Genomic DNA, 20,321 nt, shown 5'->3' with positions numbered 1-20,321 from the left:
CCATCAACCAATATAAAAGACAAGTTGAATAATTTGTCATAAAGTTAATAACACATTAAAACAAATCAATATTTGCACATGTAAAATTTATATTTCATGTTACTCTTACCTCTTCAATCACAAACAAAGGTTGATATGTTGAGATATTGAGCTCATGATCATTTCTGGCACTTTCTTGCTGTCTCAAAGGCTCTGCCTTAAATAGCTTAATTTTTGGACATCCGAAAACGTTGATTGTATTCAATGATTTACATTGAAGAGAATGGACTCCGCCAAAGAATGTCTTTAGTTTGGCCAAATAATGAAGTACAATGGATGTTAAATTAGGAAACACAAATTCAACTATCTCATCCACTCCTTCCTCCCTGCCAACAATTTCTTCAATCCCACATGAATTCACTTCAAGTGTTTGAATTTGGTTCATATCTCTAGCTACTGAGAGCGGAAAGAGGCTTTTCAAACTTGGGCACTCCTCAACATATACTTCACTTAAATTCTGAAACCCCATAGTGTTATGTTGATCCTCCTTCCATACATGCTTCAGGTTTGGAAGATTAGATAGTGTTAATTTCTTCAATTGAGTAGAATTCTTCACAAGAATTTCTTTTTCAAATTCACCACCTTTCATATCAAAAACTGCTTCTAATGAATCACAATCTGTGATATCTAATTCTTCCAAGTTCATTAGCACTTGTAGCAAATTTGGTTGAAAGAGAACCTCAGATAAAAAATCACATTCATGAACCACTAGATACTTCAGACTCCTAAATAGATTGTGCTGAGGTTGACCATACCACAATTCTTTCAACTCTGGATATTCAGCCAGTTTTAATTGCTTAAAACCACCAAATGCCACCTGTGAAAACAGTTGTACCAAGATAGTTCAAACAAAAGTAATATTGATATTGATAATGTACTTACCAAAATTCTTTGCAAATTTGAAATACTCTCCAAAGAAAAGAACAAAACCAACACAAGGGTAAATCGTGATATTGTTGCACAACAAATAAATTGGTAAATCAAGCATACCTTATCTTCAAATATGTTGGTTATTGTATCATTTAGGTTTCCCTTCCAAAGCCATTCATCATTTTCTGCAATTTTAACTTTTCGAAGATTTGGTGTACTTGTGTTTCCCTCTGAAAAAATCTTCATGCGAGGACACTCCCTCACAATTACTTCCGCCAACATTGGAAACTTCAAGAAGCACTTAGTAGAACAAAATTTGTTGAGGCTTGGCAAACAATCCAACAACAATAATTCTAAACTAATAAATGCAATGCCAACATTTTCCTCTCCAGTAATTATTTCTTCAAGTGAATTACAGTCTTTTACCTTCAGCGAAATGAGCTTGTGCAAACTTTGTGCCGTAGGAGATGTAATTAATTTTGTTAACCCGTTGCAATTTGTTATGTCCAGATATTCCAAATGATTAAGGGTGGCGGAGGAAGGCAATAAACTTAACAAACTAGAACAAGTATCAACATCTAAGTTTTCAAGGAATGCAAGAACAGGATCAATTTGGAATCCTTCCTCACATATATGTTGAAGTTTATGTAATCCATTCAACGTGAGCTTTTTGAGCTGTGGGTAAGTCTTCTTCTCACTTATTTGTCCTTCATCTTGAAATATTTTCTTGAAGCTACTCCATTCAACAACTAGTGTCTCAAGAGTTTGCACATTTTGAAGAAACCAGTAAGGAAATGTAGCATCTTCAATATTATAATGGAACAAACAAAGAAATGTCAATTTGGTGAACAGGGCACTTGAGTTTTGGGTTTGCAATATCACGTTAGCTTCTTTGCGATTTATTTTCAACTCCTTCAAATTTGGAATAACCTAAAATACATATAAAGAACAATTTAAAAGAATTTTAATATTGCCACAAAAAGTAATTACTTTAACTCAAATTTTCACTCCATATTTTTTTATTGCCTCTAGAGTTTTCTCAAATGTCTGAATTCCCATACATTCTATAGATATTTATCAAATATATCTATAAACAAAAATGTTATGAGAACTTTTGACATAAATTGTTCCAAATACTGTTCTCTAAATTGAGTATTATCATGTTTTTGCATATATTTGAAAATATTTTAATTTTTTAGGAGTTTCCAATTTTGTTTCTATGTTGGTAACTTGGTATGACATACAACTTTGTGGTCATTATGGAAAGCTCACAATGACCTTGTTTTCTTGGAAAAATTACAAACCGTTGAAACAAAGAGCATATTGGTATGTGAATTGAAAAAAGTTTCATATCGAGTATTAGAGCATACTAATATGTTTAGCATACTAGTGTGTAATTTTGGATAAATAAATTAAGTCTCACATCGGTTAGACAAGAGACTTTTTTTTTTCTTTTTCTGCCAACACTATGCAAGTGTTGAGTCTTTTGGGAAATTACCCTAATCGATGGCTACACTGAAAAACCTATGGTAGAGCCACCATTCAAATGTGACAGAAAACAAAAAGCACAAGAATTGCCACTGCACTATATACTATGCAACTATGCTCCATTAGTTGCTGCTAAGGGCCCGTTTGACCCAGTTTTTTTTAGAACTTATACAAACAGTTTATGCAATTTTTATATATTATTATAAGTTTTTCAAGATAGTTTATGATAAAATAGCTTATAAAAATACAATTTTCACTAGTGTGAACTTATAAAATAACATAAAATCTAATTTATATTGCATAAGCTATTTGCATAAGCTGTAAAAAAAGCTGGGCCAAACGGGCCCTAAGTATATACATATAAAAAGGGGATCAAAAGTTCAGATTTTTCAAAATATGGGATCAAAAAGTTGGCTTTTAAAATAGGGAGATCAAAAGTTCAAGTTTTTCAAAATAGGGGATCAAAAGTGCATTAAAACCTTTAATCTATTTGTTGAATTGTGTTTCTAACAAAAAAAATAGTGGACAACCTTTTGGCCTATTTGTTTCGCCTTTAAAAAAAATGGATTTTTTCTTTGTATTTTTTAAAATAGATTTTCTAAAATCGATTTTCAAAATATTACAAGTTTTTTTATATTGGTTTTTTCTAAATAGAAACACTAGTTTTGACATCATATAACATAAACATACATTATTGAAAATCAAAACATAGTCAAAATCATAATTTTTTCAAAAAGTTGTATTTCAAAAATGATTTTTATGAAAATCTATTTGAAATAGGTTTAAAATTAAGTGATTTTTCGAAATTTTGATATCCAAAAAAGTTTCAATAAAATTATCAAACACCTATAAAATCACATTTTAAGAATAATTATTCTAAATTCAAACCAAATTTTCAATTAAAACTTTTATAAAAAGTTTCTTTGTAAATTTTTTTTACACAAAATTATGTAACATTACAAGAATCTATTTTTAAAAAATCTATAACAAACAGGCCATTTATGCTTTTGATTTGGCTCTGGTTTGTTACTCTTTAATTATTTTCATTGCTTCGACTTGATTGGTGCACGATCTCAATATTAATTAGCAAGGATTTGGAAAATATAAAAATGTGAAGTCATATGTTTATCAACTTATGAGTTTGATTCATTTAGGAGGTGACTGAACTACTTGATGGAAGAACTCGCCCCGAACTCTGGATTACTAGGGGCCCCTTTCCCTAGGAACCAGGTAGTGAAAAAAAAAACTTATGAGTTTGAAAATTTTGAATTTAATTATGAATGATATCATAAATATTTGATATAAGGTCAAGAAGTTGTTTCATCCAGGAATCGAACTCGGGTTCTACCGAAATTTGTCCTTTGATGAAGCTCATTAACCACTTGAGCTCAATAACTTGATTTGTTTGCCGTTAATTTTGCTAGTGAGAATCTCCGGTCAAAATATATGTATAGAGATATTACTATAAATAATCTAAGAGACCTTATCACTTATTTAAAAAATTGTTAAGAAAATGAGTTTACATCGCTTTAGAGTCCACAAAAATATTGGCCATTAAAATGAACAACATCAAAATTTCGTGAAAAATCTAAATGATTAATATAAAAAATTAATACTTTATAAAATATCAAATTTCTTTAAAATTTTTTTTGGACCCCAAAATTTCTGTACATGGCCCTGTTGTCTGGTGTGGAGTTATTCAATTTATTTTAAGTTTTTTCTTGTTTTTTTTTTCTCAATTAGTTTTGAATTTGGCAATTGAATACATACATCTATATGTAAATTTATATGATATGCATACCTCTTCGACAATGAATGGTGGTTGTGGCGTTAAAACGGAGAGTTTGTCATCTTGAAAATTGGAGCTTCTTGTGGATAGAGTTCTGAACAAATTCAACTTTGCACAATTGAAAACATCAATTTCCTTCAAAGATGGACATGTTAGAGTATGCTTTTTAGCATAGAAACCCTTGAGTTCAAGCATGTTCAAAAGTGATAAACTAGTTAGTTGATTAAACTCAAATGTGGGAGCTGCACTCACTCCAGATTCATTCTCCTCTGCAACAATTTCCTTCATATTTTCACAACTGTCTATATGAAGTTCTTGGAGATGTGAACAACGAGTGGCTATAGGAAGTGGTAATAGATACTCCAAGCTTTCACAGTTTGTAAGTTTTACAAATATAAGAATTTGAAAACTAAGAATTCGGCGAAGATCCCCACTCCATATATTTTTCAGTTCTGGCAATCCATCTATAACAACTTTCAAATGTGTTGTATTCTCTGCACTGCTATTTTCATTGAAACTCAATTCAAATATCTCTTCTACCAAAGCACAATCTGTAACCTCCAACATCTCTAGCTTAGTATATGTTGTTTGCATTGAAGAAGGAAAAACAACCACAATTTTCTTACAATTGATCACCTCCAATTGCTTCACTGTTTCAAATTCGCGGTGCCATATTGTCTTCAAGTTGTCCATGTCCTTCAATGTGATTTTCTCTAAGTTGAAAAAATGAACGTCCTAAAAATTCACAAATACCAGATATCATTATAATATAAATATTTAAATACAAGTTTAAAATTAATTGGAATGTTCTCAATGGTATAATTAACATACCTCTTCTATTTCATTGTTTGTCTCTTCTTTGACTATTATCTCCTCCATCAAATGACAATTACTTATTTCAAGTTGTTTGAGGTTGTTAAGACTTCCAACCATAGTCGACGAGAATAAGTATTTCAACCCACCACAATTCTCCACAATCAAGCTAGTTAAGTTACACATTGATTGATGATTGTCATCCCAAAATTTCCCCAAATTGAGTGAGCTCAATTTAAGGGTATCCAAGTTAGGAAATGAAACCTACATAAAAACAAATTAACAGAAATCATATTTATCACAATGGAGAATACCTAATTGATATGCCTAGTTGATAGAAATATGTTTTATCACAATATTTTAATTAATCATCTTAGTTAAATTTTAATATATAGATACAAGATTGATATTATTTGTACCTAAACATATCACAAAATTAAAAATTATATTATTTGTATCTACAAATGCTTAAAATAAAATAACATACCTGAGCATTGAAAAATGGGGTTGAAATATAAGGCTCTAACCATTGATGCTTTTGCTCACTTCTGGTGAAGAAATCCTGAAGTGTTTCCATATGTTCTAAAGTCAAAGAACGAAATAGAAAAACCTCAAATTTTTCATTAGTTATAGAATTTTCACTTGAATTGTTGTCTCCGAGCACTATCTCCTTCATAGAATTGCAGTGACAAACTTCAATCTCAGAAAGGTGTGAAAGCTCTTTAACCAATGTAAAGGAGAAAAGATATTTCAAATGGACACAATGTTTGACTTTGATAACACCAAGACTTCTAAAAGAAGTGGTTGAAAGTGGACCAAGACATATATGCTCCAAATTTTTAAGATTATCAAGTACTAGGGTTTCCAAGATTGGAAAGGACACGTGGATTTGAGTCCTCTCTTTAGAGTCAACAATATGCTTCATGTTTGCATTATTTTGGACGTGGAGATATTTCAGCAACGGAAATCCTTCTCCGTTTAATTGATAAACCACATTTTGAATTCCATCTACATCATCCAAGTACAAATTCTCAACACCTTGAATCAATGCTTTAATTCCGTGCTCCAAATGTATGTTAGTACCAAGTTTGAGCATCAATGTTTTTGAGGTTCCATCCACTATGTCAGACCATTCCCATACATCACCAATAGCTATTTTATATCTTTCCAACTTCTCGAACACCGTCTGCAAATCCCTTGGCAACATCCAAGTCTCGCGAATTTGTAATTCTAGAGTTGTCAACTTGGGTAGTTTTCGAAGCTCAGAAATGCTAGCATTTTTGTTTTGAGCCGTTGGACTCGCATCTCCCCAATTAACAAAGGTATTTCCCATGTACAACTCCTCCAGTTTGGTCAAGCTTGATATAATGTTGGGTGGGATTACTTCTATTCCTGAATCGCTCAAATCAAGCATTCTCAATTGAGTCAATTGTCGTATTTCTCTTGGCAACTTGGTCATTGAAGAACCCAAAAGGCAAAGAATAACTAAATTTTGCAAAGCTTCTATCTCAACCATATTTTCCAAAATACAATAATTCAGACACAGTGTTTGAAGGTTGGTTAGGAACCGAAATGAAGTGGGTAATGAAGACAAGTTCAAAGCTGTTAAATCTAGGACTTTAAGGCTTCCCATATCCTCAAAAAAATTGTCAGGGACTTCTAAAGAAAGATTCTCGCTGGACAAAAAGAAAAACTTAATGTTTGGACAATCAATCATTTGAGGAAGCTCGTGCATACAATCATCTAAAACAACCTGCGTGCACCTTGTTAAAAAACTCTTGGTTGGGAATTCCTCATCTGATTGTTTTTTTAGAAATACATGTTTGTCCCTACGTGCTATGGAGATAGCAAAATCACGAACAAAGTCATGCATTTCGATATCTCCACTTTTTTTAACTTCAAGCAAACAAGTCGCCTCCAAAGAATGGATTATTGGATAAAGTCTGTTTCTAGCATCATCCACAGTCTTAATATCCTTTAATATATCCAAACCCATTGCAACTTTTAGAAAGTACTGTACATTATCATCTGGAAATAATGCAAAAAGCAAGAAGACATCCCTAATTTCATCATTCTCCAATGAGTCGTAACTCAATTCCAAAGCAGAAAAAATTGTATGATGATCACTTTCTAATCTCCTTAATGCATCTTTCCAAGCATGAACATCCCTCTTACCTTTCAATGCTTGAGCTACCGTCACTGTCACAAGAGGCAAACCTGCACATTTTTGGGCAACTTGAATTGCTACACCTTTCAAATTGCTATCTTTAATCACATCCCCAGCCATAAATTGAAACAAGCTCCATGTCTCGTTTTGACTCATAAGTTCAAGTTTGAAAATGAAATCCGTTGGAACATCCATTTGCAACAACACATCTTGATTTCTGGATGTCATCAACAATTTACAACCATTATGTTCATTACCAAATGGAATTCCCACTTTCTTCAAATCAAGTATTGTCCATATATCATCTAGAACGATAAGGATATTTTTCTCCATCTTGATTCTTTGCCTTAGGCGATGTGCTCTTCCGAGAACACTCTCCTCACCGAACCGTAGACCCAACCAATCTGCAATCTCCCCTTGAATTGTTTTAATGTCTGGATTTTTTGTTACATGGGTTTTAACAACTGCATCAAACAATTTCTGTTTCTTAGATATTTCAAAAACTTCCCCCACCAGAGTGGTCTTACCCACACCACCCAACCCATAGACCCCAATATTGCATGAATTATGGTGTGCTAGAGCATTCATAATGTTCTCTTTAAATGTCTCCCTTGTCTCATACTTTTCACCACCTCTTGTTGAAGAGGAGGAGGTTTCTCCGTCTAGGGGGGGGAGGTAACCAATTCGGTTAAACGACCCTTTTCCTTGAACTTGAATAACATCTTGTACAATTTTTGTGGCTTTCCTACTTAGTTGATGACGCAAAATCAAATTGGGGAACGGCCATGCTGAGCACCTAGCATTGGCACGACGAGGATCATTTTCAAGCTGATTTGCCTTTCCAATGACCTCATCCACTTTTTCTAACCAGTTTATCACAGCTTCTTCAATATTTTTACCGTTTCTCTTTTCTTCTTCAACGGAATGGGTTATTGTTTTTTTTGCTTCCTCAAGGCCTTTAACACTATCCGCTAACGAACTTAAATTGCCTTTGTAGAAAATCAAGTAACTTGCTTGACGTCCAATAGGCACAACAGTATGTTCTGCTATTGTTCCAACAATAGAAAATAGAATTTCCATTGATTATCTTTTCTTCTCTTCTTCCTTGTGACTTGAGTTTGCCTGAAAGTGAAAGTATTATTTTTTTGATTCGCCACAGGTACAAGCTGCAAAGTATGCAGACACCTTAACATAAAGCAAGACCGATAGAACTACACAATCGCAGCCATTTCAAAGAATCACCCTACACAATATGGTGATGAATCAAAGCTAACTACATTTTTAGCGGAACCATCGAGCTCCAAATCTGTGATTCCCATCTAATCCAATGAATTTTTCTCTTTCCTCACTACCTCCCCAGAGAAATTTTTAAACATACATTTGGTAAGAGCAACAAAATAATTAGTACATTTTAACAACAATACTTTTAAATAAAAGTGATAATTATTAAGACATACATTTTTCATAAAAGTGATTTTCATATCCTTTTAAAAATTAAGGCTCACTTAATTAGTTTAAATATTTCTTTGTCTTTTGGAAATTCAAGTTCATCGATTTGTGTCAAGGCTCACTGCCTGGTCATTTTTGGTTTGTGGGATTTTATTGTGTACATGGTAATTCCATTATTTGAAATGCTTCTTCATGGTACTTTTTGTTTATCTCTCTCGTTGGGTCAAAAGAAAGTGAAGTCGTTGGGTTCCAATCAGTTCAGGTTCCTTTCTTTGTTGTTGGTTCTATGTTCTTTCCTTTAAACAGCATGTTGGTCTTGTTATTTATCAAAGTGGAAAATTGGAATCGATGGGAGTATGAGATTGGTTGGTATATTTAGGATTCATGAGTGCTGCTAGGACTTAAAACGTAACAACAGTTTTTTGGTTTCTATTGGTATGTAATTTGTCAGAAAAATAAATAATGATGAAATTGGTACTTTGGTTTCTTATCTTGAGTTGGTATTTTGGTGAATTTCAGTTGATTTGGTTTGTTTTTGTATGGTTCATTTGAATTTGTTTGATTTGATTATGTGTGGTTTCATTTAGATTGGTCTATTTGGTTCGTTTGGTTTGGTTCTGTTTTATTTGGTTTGATTGGTTCGCTTTGGTTTATTGGTTTGTATGTCTTGATTTGATTTGGTTTCGTTTGGTTCGGTTTGATTTGGCTTCGTTGGTTTGGTTCCATTAATTTGGAAATTTGTTTGAATTTGTTTGTTTGGTGAGTTAACCATTTACAATTTGATTTTTTTTTATTGATTGTGCTCACAATTTGGTTAATTGATTGTTGTTTTTCTCTTTGGATGTTGCTTACTCTCTCAGATGGTTCACATGATCTTTTGGCTGCTGATTGTTGCTCTTGGTTATGATATTAGACTTTAGTCTTTTAGGTTTTGCTATATAATCTCTGTAACTATTTTTTATTAAGTAATGCAATGATAATGTTTTTTTTTAAAAGAAAAATATTTGGTATCCAGCCTTAGGATCGACTGATCCAAAGAGACCAATCTCACCGCCCACTTGCACGGGGGCCCAATTTAAAGCTAGAGTTTTTTGCTCTGTATGGACTTAGCCCACCAAAATTGGCACTAGGGGGAATCGAACCTGAAACCTTGAGAGGAGCATACTCCAAGGACACAAGCCAACACCACTAGACCAACCCAAGTGGGTTATGCAATGGTAATGTTATGTAACCCTAGTTGCCTCGCTTGTTATTCTCTTATTTTGCATATCTGACTTGAACATGGCATCAGAGTCGGGTTAAGGGGTAATGCGGGCATCTGACCCAGGACCACGCTAGGCATGAGGGTGGGTGTTGAATATGTCATGTCTTGTTGGAGTTTGTTTGAAGTTTCACATTCCTTAGGTTCCCGGGATATGAAGTGTATAAATATGTGAAGACAATATCATTCTTTGAGCTCGCTCTTGGGGTTGAGATCCAAACATATATTTAATAGGAATAACCTAATCTTCTGATTTTTATTTCATTTAGTAATGTTGATTAAAAATTTGTCATTTTTATTGATTTGTAGATAAAAAACATAATCTTTCTTAAATTCTACTCCTCCGTTTTTTTAATCGTTCAGTTTCGTTAGATTTAGCGTTTCTAAATAACTGTCCATTTGGTGTTTGTCAATTGTACCCTCTATCAATTATTTTTTTGACAAAGCACCCTTTGTCAATTACTCTTATATTTTTCAATAAAAATAATTAATGTTATATATATTTGGAAAACTAATTCTTTTTTTTGGTACATAATATATTAAATTTTTCTTTTTTTGTATATATAATATATTAAATTTATTGGAAAGAGAAAATGCGTGAAAAAAAATGGAATTTATTGGTGGATTAACAATAGGGGTATAATAGGGAGATAAAATGCAAAAATATATTTTCTTAATTTGGTGTTATTATTCTAAATGGACACTTCAAAACACTTGAGTGCTCGCGGTGCGGCTTAGTTCGGTTTTGAGCATAAAAGTCATCATAACCGCGAGATAAAAATGCATGCGGTTCGGTTGGTTTTTAAAAGTCATCCAAACCAAACCAATCCAATGCTTTTAATTTATTTTATTATTTACATGATACAATATTCATATACATAAATTGCATATATAAAATAACTTATATATAATAACAATATAGTTCTCGATCGCGTGAAATTACATGTTTTGACGGTCTATTGTTTTATGGACTCAATTTAGGTTGATTGTTAATAGTTGGTAGAGCTAAGTTAAGTATTGCGGTTTGGTTTGATTCGATTTTCTGAAATAAAAACCGCAAACCAAACAAAACTGTGCCATTTGTAAGAAAAATGATTTGTGCGTTTAAAACTAAATGCGTTTTTTTGCAGTTTCAGTTTGGATTGGTTCGTTTTGGCGATTTTACTTTTGGATTGGTTCGGATACGATCACCCCTAAGAGTGGATAATAATTTTCTCATTTTCTGGTTAATTTTTGAAAAAGAAGGACAAGGTTTGCAAGGTGAAGTCTTGAATCAGTGAAACATAGTCACTCTATTCTAGTTTGTATAGGATTTTTTTTTTGTCTGCCTTGCATCGTTATGGTTCTCCTCGCTCTGAGTGCTCTAATTTTGTTTTGATTAATAATGAAATTTTTGGTATAAATTCTTTGTTTTGTGATTGCTCTGATTTCGTTTCAATGAATAATGAAATTTATCATTCATGCATTTAGTTTTGATTTGATTTTCATTTAATTCCCCTTTTTCTCTTTTCAAATTATTATATTCATTTACATGCAATTTCAAATCATCATTAGTAGTAATTTGTAACTCCTCTTCAGTCGTCTTTTTAGTTACTGACGTTTTTATTAACATGTTGTTTTGGTTCCTAATGTTAGATGGGATGAAATTATAATCCTGTGAAATGTCAATTCTGAACGGTAATAAATATATTTACTAATTAATATACTAAATTACATAATGATTTTGTACCGATTTTATTTTTGTTTCTAATATATAGTTCCAAAGGAGTTATCTTTTATTGGAACAAATCATTGTTTGTGATTCTCCTTTCCAGCCTTGTGAGCATTGTTAACAAAGGGGATAAGATTAGCATTATGTCACCTACGAATCAAGTTCTTTGGAGAACTCACTTGCAATAGGCTTCACTCATTGGTGTGTTCACATTTCTTTAATCTTGGTCATTTGTCTTTTTTTTTTTTTTTTTGAGAATTCATGCTTATACTGTTTGTGATTTATATTAGGTTTATGGCTCTTATGTTTGCTAAGTAAGGTTAATTTTAGTGTGTTGGTATGAAGTCTTTAAATTTAATTTGATAGTTTTAAATTCACTTTTTCAATGTATTGCCATGATTAAGGATCCGTGTTTGTAGGGTGAGTTAAGTAGCGGATAAGTAAAAATAAATTTTTTTTAGAGAAAAACGTTGTCCACTACTTAAATAATGGATTATGATGGACAAAGACCAACATTTCCACTTTTTACTTGGGCCTTTTTTGTCATTGGACAAGAGCTTTACTTTTGCCACCCTACTAATTTTGGGGTGCGTCCTACGAAATTATCAAAATACCCCCGTCCACTACATATATAAGTAGCAGATTATACGTTTAAAATCTTGCAAATTTCATGGTAGGAGGGTTTTTTTTCCAAAAATCCGATACGTAAGTAGCGGACGTTAAAATATGTTAGGGTTTTTTTTTCCTCAAATTTCACATTTTTATAACGTCCGTCATTTAAATAGAGAACTAATCTGCTACTTAAGTAGAGAACTAGTAAAAATCTTTATTTTTCATGTAAGGTGTTTCACTCAAAATTTCTCATTTTACGTCGGCTATACTTAAGTAGAAAACTCGTAAAAATATTGAATTATCATGTAGGGTGTTTTCGCTCAAAATTTTTCATTTTACAACATCCGCTACGTAAGGGAAATGCATAGGGCGCGTGAGTAGCCAGTAAGATGACAAAAGTAATTCTCATTGGACAAATATATATAGTAACTGACTTGGGCTTTTTTTTGTCATCAAATGGATATTAAGTAATGAATTTTTCTCTTCTCACCCTCCATGTTTCTTTTTTACCCCTCATATTTTCATTTTTGTCCTTGTATACAAATTTTGGAACGCGTTTTCCGAAGTTTTTCTAGTTCTTATTCGGAAAAAATTCGGAAAACACATTCCGAAGATTTTTTTCCAAGGCAAAAAAATGGAAAAACAGATGGTAGAAAAGAATCACGGGAGGTGGGGAGAGAAATCTTCATAATAAGTAATAAAAACTTTGAGGACCCTATACATTGGACGCCCTGCTATGCAGAACTGGCTGCATCGCCATGGGTCGGCCCTGATGTTAAAGAATTAAAGAGACAATAGAAGATATATGTATGGTCTGTTTAGTTGAAAGGAAAGAAAGTAAGAATGGAGGAAAACACAGAAATCAAAAAGTGAACATCGATTAAGATTTAGTTTAAATTCATTCATTGATTTTCGTGTTTTCCTTTCCTGACACTTTTTTCTTAAGCGCGGGATAAGAGACATGATAGGATAACTACATCATATCTTGTCTCGATCCAGTGTTTGGTGGAACAATTAGATTTAATAAGTTAATCCTGAAACTTATCTTATGATGTCCCTTTAATTAAAAATCTTATCCTGAATTCAAGTTGAGTTACTAGTAGGATATGATAAGAAAATAATTTGTTTCCTTATTCTATAAAATATATTTTAAATAAAAAATATAAATCATAAAATATAAGATATGTTATATATTTCTTTAGTTTATCTAACATACATAATTGAATTATTTATTTGATTATGATTTATATAAAAAATTTAACGTTTTAACATATATACCTCAAAGAGTCAGGATCCGTTGACACCAACTAGTTTGACATCATATCATATGTTACACATCTCAATAACGTATTAACCGATATAAATTTTATAAAACCCACTGTTGAATTAAAATTTAAAGTATTATACAAAAAAAAATTGACACTTAGTAAACTTCAAAAATTTGTTTTTAACTACTATAGAGAAAAGTATCATTTCAATCATAACAGTTACTTCGCTGAACTATTCTCAGCAGATCTCGTGTTGCATCAAATAGACACACGCTTACCAAGCAGACATATTAAAAAAATGGTCAAAACAATGAAGAGTTTGGAACTCTTACCTGTATTATATTGAGTGATGCAAAATGGCTTCAAAAAACAGAAACTAAAATGATCTGCAAACAAAATGAAAAAATTCAAGGATTTATTCTCTATTAGTCAAGGAGAGAACGTTTCAAAAAAAAATATATATTAAAAGGGGAACAAAATAATGCATGCATACCTCTGAATATTAAAAATACCTTTGAAATAACAGTTTTTTTTCCTTCAGATTTTGATTTTTTTTTTTTTTTTTGTATACAGTGTTTTTTTTTTCTTTTTCTATATGAATGAATGGAAATAACAAAAACTGAAAACAAATTATAACTAGTAAAACAGAGATACTAAGAGGTTCAAGACTCAAATACTTTTATCCTTTTGGCTTTTTGGTGGTTTTAATTTGAGATGGGTTTCAGGAATTAAGAACCTGTTTTTTTAAGAGACTCTCTAGATGAGCACAATACATATATATCCTGATCTTAGATGAAGTCAACTATAAATAGTAGTAACCAATGTGAAATAAAAATTTATTTCAAAATAAGTCATCATTAATGCTTTTAAAGAACAATTAAATAAAAATCACATTTTATTTTTTATTAAATTGTATGAAATAATTAAATAAATCATCTAAAATGGGGCGGAGGCAGTAGTATTTTATAAAGTAAAATATGTTGTCAATCCCTACTTTTATAGTGAGTTTTGGTTTTTGTTTCGGTAAAATAAAATCACTTGTTTTCTTTCATATAAAAAAATTTCTTTTGTTTTTAGTCCTTAACAAGCAAAATTTTGATATTTTTTTGACTTTTTTTAATATAATATCGACTTATGTAAGTTTAATGTGATTTATAGACATAATATAAATCATTTTGAACATAAAAATATCATAATATTGACATTAACACGTCAAAATTTTGTTTATTGTGGACTAAAAACAAAACAATTTTTTATTGAGATGAAAATAAGTGATTTTAGTTTACACGAATAAAAACTAAAATTCACTATAAAGTAGGACCAAAAATTGTATCCTATATTATATTATAAATGTAATTTAGAAGTTGATTTTATTTTTTTTACCGGAAGAAAGAAGTTGAGATTATGTAACCGAAAAATAAAATTTAGACCGTAGGGTGATGTGTCGTTTTCTTCACATGATGCACATGTTGAGATTCTAATATGAAAGTCTACAAAAAAGCATAAAAAATAATTTTGGTCATGTTGCGATTACTTTTATATTTATTTTAATTTTTAATTTAGTCTCTTATATTTAAAAAGTTTTAATTTAGTTGTTTTAGTGATATTTTGTTTAAATCGTTCATGAGGCTAATAGAGTTGCATACATTGACAAATTATGAGATGTTACATGAAAGTTTTAGAAGAAATTAATTAACTCAGAATTTTACCAATAGAACAAACTTTTGGGGATGAGATCCAAATATATTTAACATGGTAAGGACTGCAATGTGGACATTTGACCCAGTACCACACTAGGTCTGAGGGTGGGTGTTGGAATATGTAGTTGTGTTGTTGAAGTCTGTTTGAAGTCTCACATTATTTAAGTTCCCATGATGTGAAATGTATAAATATGTAAGGGCAACCTCACCTTTTGAGCTAATTTTGGGATGAGATTCAAACATATTTAGGGCCCGTTTGGTGCACAGGATAAGAGACAGGATAGGATAACTGTATCATATCCTGCCGCAATCCAGTGTTTGATGATACAACAAGATATGATAAGTTAATCCTGAAGCTTATCCTATCCTGTCTCTCTAGTTATAATTCTTATCCTGAATTTGAGCTGGGTTACCAGCAGGATAGGATAAGAAGAAAAAAAAATTACTGATTTATTTTATAAAATATATTTTAAAATACATAAAATAAAATAAATAAAATATAAATAATAAAATAATTAATTTTTAAATATATATGTGATTTTGTCACGGGGATAATTTTGTAATTTATATATTCTAAAAAATCAAAATTTTACTAAAATTACAATATTTTAAAGTAAAATTATTATTAAAAAATTGACAAATAGGGATATTAATTTAAATTTTATAAAAAATTAAATATAATTCTTTTGCGATAGTAGTTTTATTATTTACGTATGAGATATATCATATATTTATTTGGCTTATCTAACATGTATATATTATTGAGTTATTTATTTGATCATGATTCATATAAAAAATTAAACTTGATTATTTTCTCATGATTTTTATTTTAAATTATATAAAGTTATTTGATTACTTATTTATATTTTTTATTTATAAAATTCAAAGTATTACAAAATAATTTTTAAAAAATAATAATTGTTTTACAAGAGTAATTTTGTCAATTAAATATGTTATATATCTTATCATATTATTATGAGCAAGTATGTATTAAAAACAAAATATAATAGTTACCATGTTTGTTATCCTGTGTGCACCAAACATAGGATATGATAACTGAGTATAATTGTTATCCTGCTGTTATCCTATCCTATCCTTATCCTGTTTTATATCCTATCCTGTTACTATGCTATCCTGCGCACCAAACAGGCCCTTAATGTATATGACTAACAAAGAATAAATTACTTGTTAGTTGTTATATTATATCCAATTTTTATTTTTAATTTGGAAAGCCTTATTATATATCCAATTAACTCCATCGTCTTGTTTCCTACGAAATTGCGAGGAAACGGACCTAGAAAGCGATATAAATATAAGAAATGTGTAATAATGGTAGTAGGAATTAACTAATGCAAACCCTATCCTTTGAATAAAAATTGACTAATACGACAATCCAAGTTAGGACAAATAGGTGACTGTCAAAACAAAATGACAACCATTTCCATTCATTGGATACTTCCCTGTTATTATTGTTAAGTAATTCAAACTAGATTGAGACCTTGACATAAACAATAGTATGAGATGGAGAAGTGTTCATTGTCATTGAATAAGGAGAAATACTTATATGGGTACAAGTCCAAATAATGATTTGTTAGGGACACTTATAATATGCAGTGGCGGAGCTAGTAAATTTTTTTTGGATGGGCCGTTAAAAAGTTATAACATAAAATTAAATAAGAAAATTATATTATTATATATAATAATTGAAGTTGTAATAAGTAAAAGTTGCTCCGGTAAAAAAAGTTTGTCATTCAAAATTAAAGTGTGTACCTTAAGATAATATTAACGTGTACAAATGACTCAAAATAATTAATAATTAAGTTTGAATGAATACTTGTTGATCATCAAAAAATGATATAATCCAAAATAAATAATATTAATCAAAAGAGAATAATTGTTTTTAATTGGTATTTTTTGATGTGACAATTATATTTTCATTTAATTTTTTGGATTGATGTGTGTGTGCCTAAAAGTTGTGTCTAAGTAGTTGTGCCCAGGTAAGATCTTCTTCTTAATAAGATATTTTTTGTTTTTGACGAGACATTGAATAAGATGCTATTATTATCCGGAGAAAGTCTTATTTGGGCACTGACCCAACACATTACATTTGAACACATCCAATAAAATTTTGACAACATAAACTATTATTATTTTTAAAAAATAAAAACTATTTTTTCTTCTCTCCACTCCTTCCGTCTTCATTCTCTCCAATCTCTGCAAGAAAATTTCTACTTCTTCCTACAAAGAACGTATCAAATCTTCTGTTATGTTAATTATACTTAGAAGTAACTAATTTTCTCATATTATGACAAGTAAATGAACTGTCTAGCATTATTTAATATATGTAATTAGTTCGAACAAGTTTATATTAACTACAATTCAGTTTGAGTAATCAGTCAATTTAGTCCCTAAACTATTACTCTCTCACCAACTTAGTCCCTAAACTATTAAAAACAACTAAAAAGTCCCTAATCTATTTTTCATCTGTCAATTTAGTCCCTAAATTATCACTCTCTCACCAACTTAGTCCCTAAACTATTAAAAACAACTAAAAAGTCTCTAAACTATATTCACATCCTTCAATTTAGTCCCTCATAAACATCATTTTATGATTCCTAACAAACCTGTTATAATATCTCAAGGCGCTTCTTAACACACTAGCATGGATGAAAAAAGCTAGCTCCTTACTAGTATTACCAATAACACAACCAGTCTGCAAAGATAATTCACCATACAAATGCTTGGAATTTAATAAGACTTTGTTAGCATACTACATGTAATGGCACTTTTGTACCCTTTATGTCATGATTATACACACTAACACACCCCAAAACATTCCTTACAATAACAGAAGAAAAGGAATAGAAGGATAAAAAAACTCTCAGACCCGCAATAAACAAAAGATCACAACATAAACTTCAAAGGGATAAAACAAAATCACAAACCCTTATAAATTTACAAAAGTGAGAACAGAAAACATACATGATTTTAGCGTAGTCTCTAACAAGAAAAGTAAATGCTTGAGCTTGAGAAGCTTCCGGTCCAGTGGGACTATAAAAATCACTAGGATAAGCAGTATTATTAAACCAGACAAAACAACAAGCTATAAAACCAAAAACGGTCGAATCATATCATCTTTTTTTAATCTTTCAGTCAAAAAGTTGAATAAAAAAATATTTTGTGTTAAAAAAAAAAAGAAAAGACAATTGCCACTTTTTTCATACTAAAGATCTCTTTCGTTCTAAATGATTATTCTGAAAGAATGAATTGAGTTCGGCAACTAGAGGTTATATTTGCGTTGCGAGAGCAAAACGGTTGTTGCCGGAGAGTGGAGTGGTTGGCGGCGAGCAGGGTGGTTGTTTTCGTTGAAGCACGTGGAAAAAGAAAGGGTGATAATATTTTAGGGTTTTATAGACAAGTTAACCGAGGACTAAATTGACGGATGAAAAATAGATTAGGGACCTTTTAGTTGTTTTTAATAGTTTAGGGACTAAGTTGGTGAGAGAGTGATAGTTTAGGGACTAAATTGACGGATGAAAAATAGATTAGGGACCTTTTAGTTTTTTTAATAGTTTAGGGACTAAGTTGATGAGAGAGTGATAGTTTAGGGACTAAATTGACTGATTACTCAATTCAGTTTATTATATTTACTATGCTAATGTACTTTCATATTTATGAATTGTCTTTAGGATTAGGTTATGTCGTGATAGGGCCCTAATACGGAACTGGGATAATTAATCTAGCCATCATTGGGAGAGCTAACTTAAGAATTTGTGGCTAGAGGCTAGGATTAACGAACACTTTATTAATTTTTGTATGTTTTACAACTGTTCAATTAAGGTAGGTATGAATGTGACATGTATAGGTATATAAACATGACAACATGAGTTTTCCTTCCTTAGTTTAGTATAAGTGTCTTCAATTGTAATAGAGTGATTTTAGTATGCAAAAGCACGTTTCACTACCTTGTTCTATATTATGTCTATATATCATGTTAAACCTATATATATACCAATTAAAAACCTTCTTTCTTTCTTTCTTTTTTTTTTTTTTAACAAAAACAATTTAATGAAGACATACCCTTCGTTGACCTCAAAATACATTTTCTACAAAAACACCTAACCGCATGATACCATGATAAAATAAGATATGGATTTTCAAAATCATTTTACATAAGTTTAGGATACTACATACCATCATAATGATCACTTAAAATGTCTCAATTAATCATAGTATTGAAATTGTTTCAAAACAAATAAGTGTAGAACATAAAATCCATAAAAATTAAAACATGTTAGAAAATTAATATTAATCCCGACTCTAATGGCATGCTCACTTCATGTTACACTTCTCATTATATACGTCACGAACTCACACTCTGCAACAAACTACATTTTATAGTTTTGCCTCCAGTTTGTTGTGAATTGATTCCGGGAATACAATAGTTAGATCAATTTTATGAGATTTTGAAAAACACCAAATGGAATATTGTTCAACAAGGTGCTGAACTCTATTTCTTATCTATGGGGAATAATGTTGCCACTCCCTTCAATATCTTGTATTCCAAACTATTAGGGAGCATCTTCTATTTCTCAATAGCTCCAAGTTCCAATTTGCTACAAACTGTGTTCAATATTTGCTCCAAGTTCCCGGTCCCGGCCACGATTTTTGCTGTTAGTGAATGGCCTTTTGCCCTTTGCCAAATAACCTCTAAACAATTGAGAGGTTTTCTTTGTTGGAATATCTTATGATATTCCAATGCGGACAAATATCTTTATATAATTATATTAACTATTTATCAATTAGGAGTTTTAATTGATTAAGTGATCAAATTAAGTTAAAAAGTTAATTAGATTTCTATTTAGAATTAATTAAGTGATTAAGTGATTGAGTGGATGTCAGGATGACCCGTTTCGGAATAATGGGAACCCTAATTGGCCATCACACTATATATAGGCTATGGTCTCCAATATACCGGACACACCGCATATCGACTCTTCTCCCCATCTGGAGAGTCCTAAGGCATAAGGTGGATGAGGAAGAACCACAAGCCAACGGATGTTCGTCTTCCGATTCTGTTTCAGGTCAGTTCATCTATTTCAGGTCGGTTCATCAGTGGATTCGTCTATCCATGTATTCCAATAATCCTTGATA

General features: G+C 31.1%; 1 protein-coding gene across 1 annotated transcript in view; it reads right to left on the bottom strand.

Annotated features, from left to right (window-relative positions):
* The window catches only part of LOC123916417, a 55,025-nt gene extending 40,779 nt beyond the window's left edge, over window positions 1-14,246 (bottom strand). The window contains exons 1-7 of the mRNA XM_045967872.1: window positions 13,961-14,246; window positions 13,800-13,853; window positions 5,487-8,288; window positions 5,018-5,263; window positions 4,199-4,921; window positions 1,030-1,839; window positions 110-856 (exon numbers count right to left, since the gene is read on the bottom strand). Coding sequence (XP_045823828.1) covers window positions 110-856; window positions 1,030-1,839; window positions 4,199-4,921; window positions 5,018-5,263; window positions 5,487-8,246 — 5,286 coding nt within the window. The 5' untranslated portion in view covers window positions 8,247-8,288; window positions 13,800-13,853; window positions 13,961-14,246. The remainder of the gene's footprint in view (window positions 1-109; window positions 857-1,029; window positions 1,840-4,198; window positions 4,922-5,017; window positions 5,264-5,486; window positions 8,289-13,799; window positions 13,854-13,960) is intronic.
* Window positions 14,247-20,321: the final 6,075 nt, after the last annotated feature.

Source organism: Trifolium pratense, linkage group LG3 (genome assembly GCF_020283565.1).
Source record: "Trifolium pratense cultivar HEN17-A07 linkage group LG3, ARS_RC_1.1, whole genome shotgun sequence".
Lineage (NCBI taxonomy): Eukaryota > Viridiplantae > Streptophyta > Magnoliopsida > Fabales > Fabaceae > Trifolium > Trifolium pratense.
The sequence above is the reverse complement of the archived record's forward strand: the minus strand, read 5'-3'. Positions and strand labels throughout refer to the sequence as shown.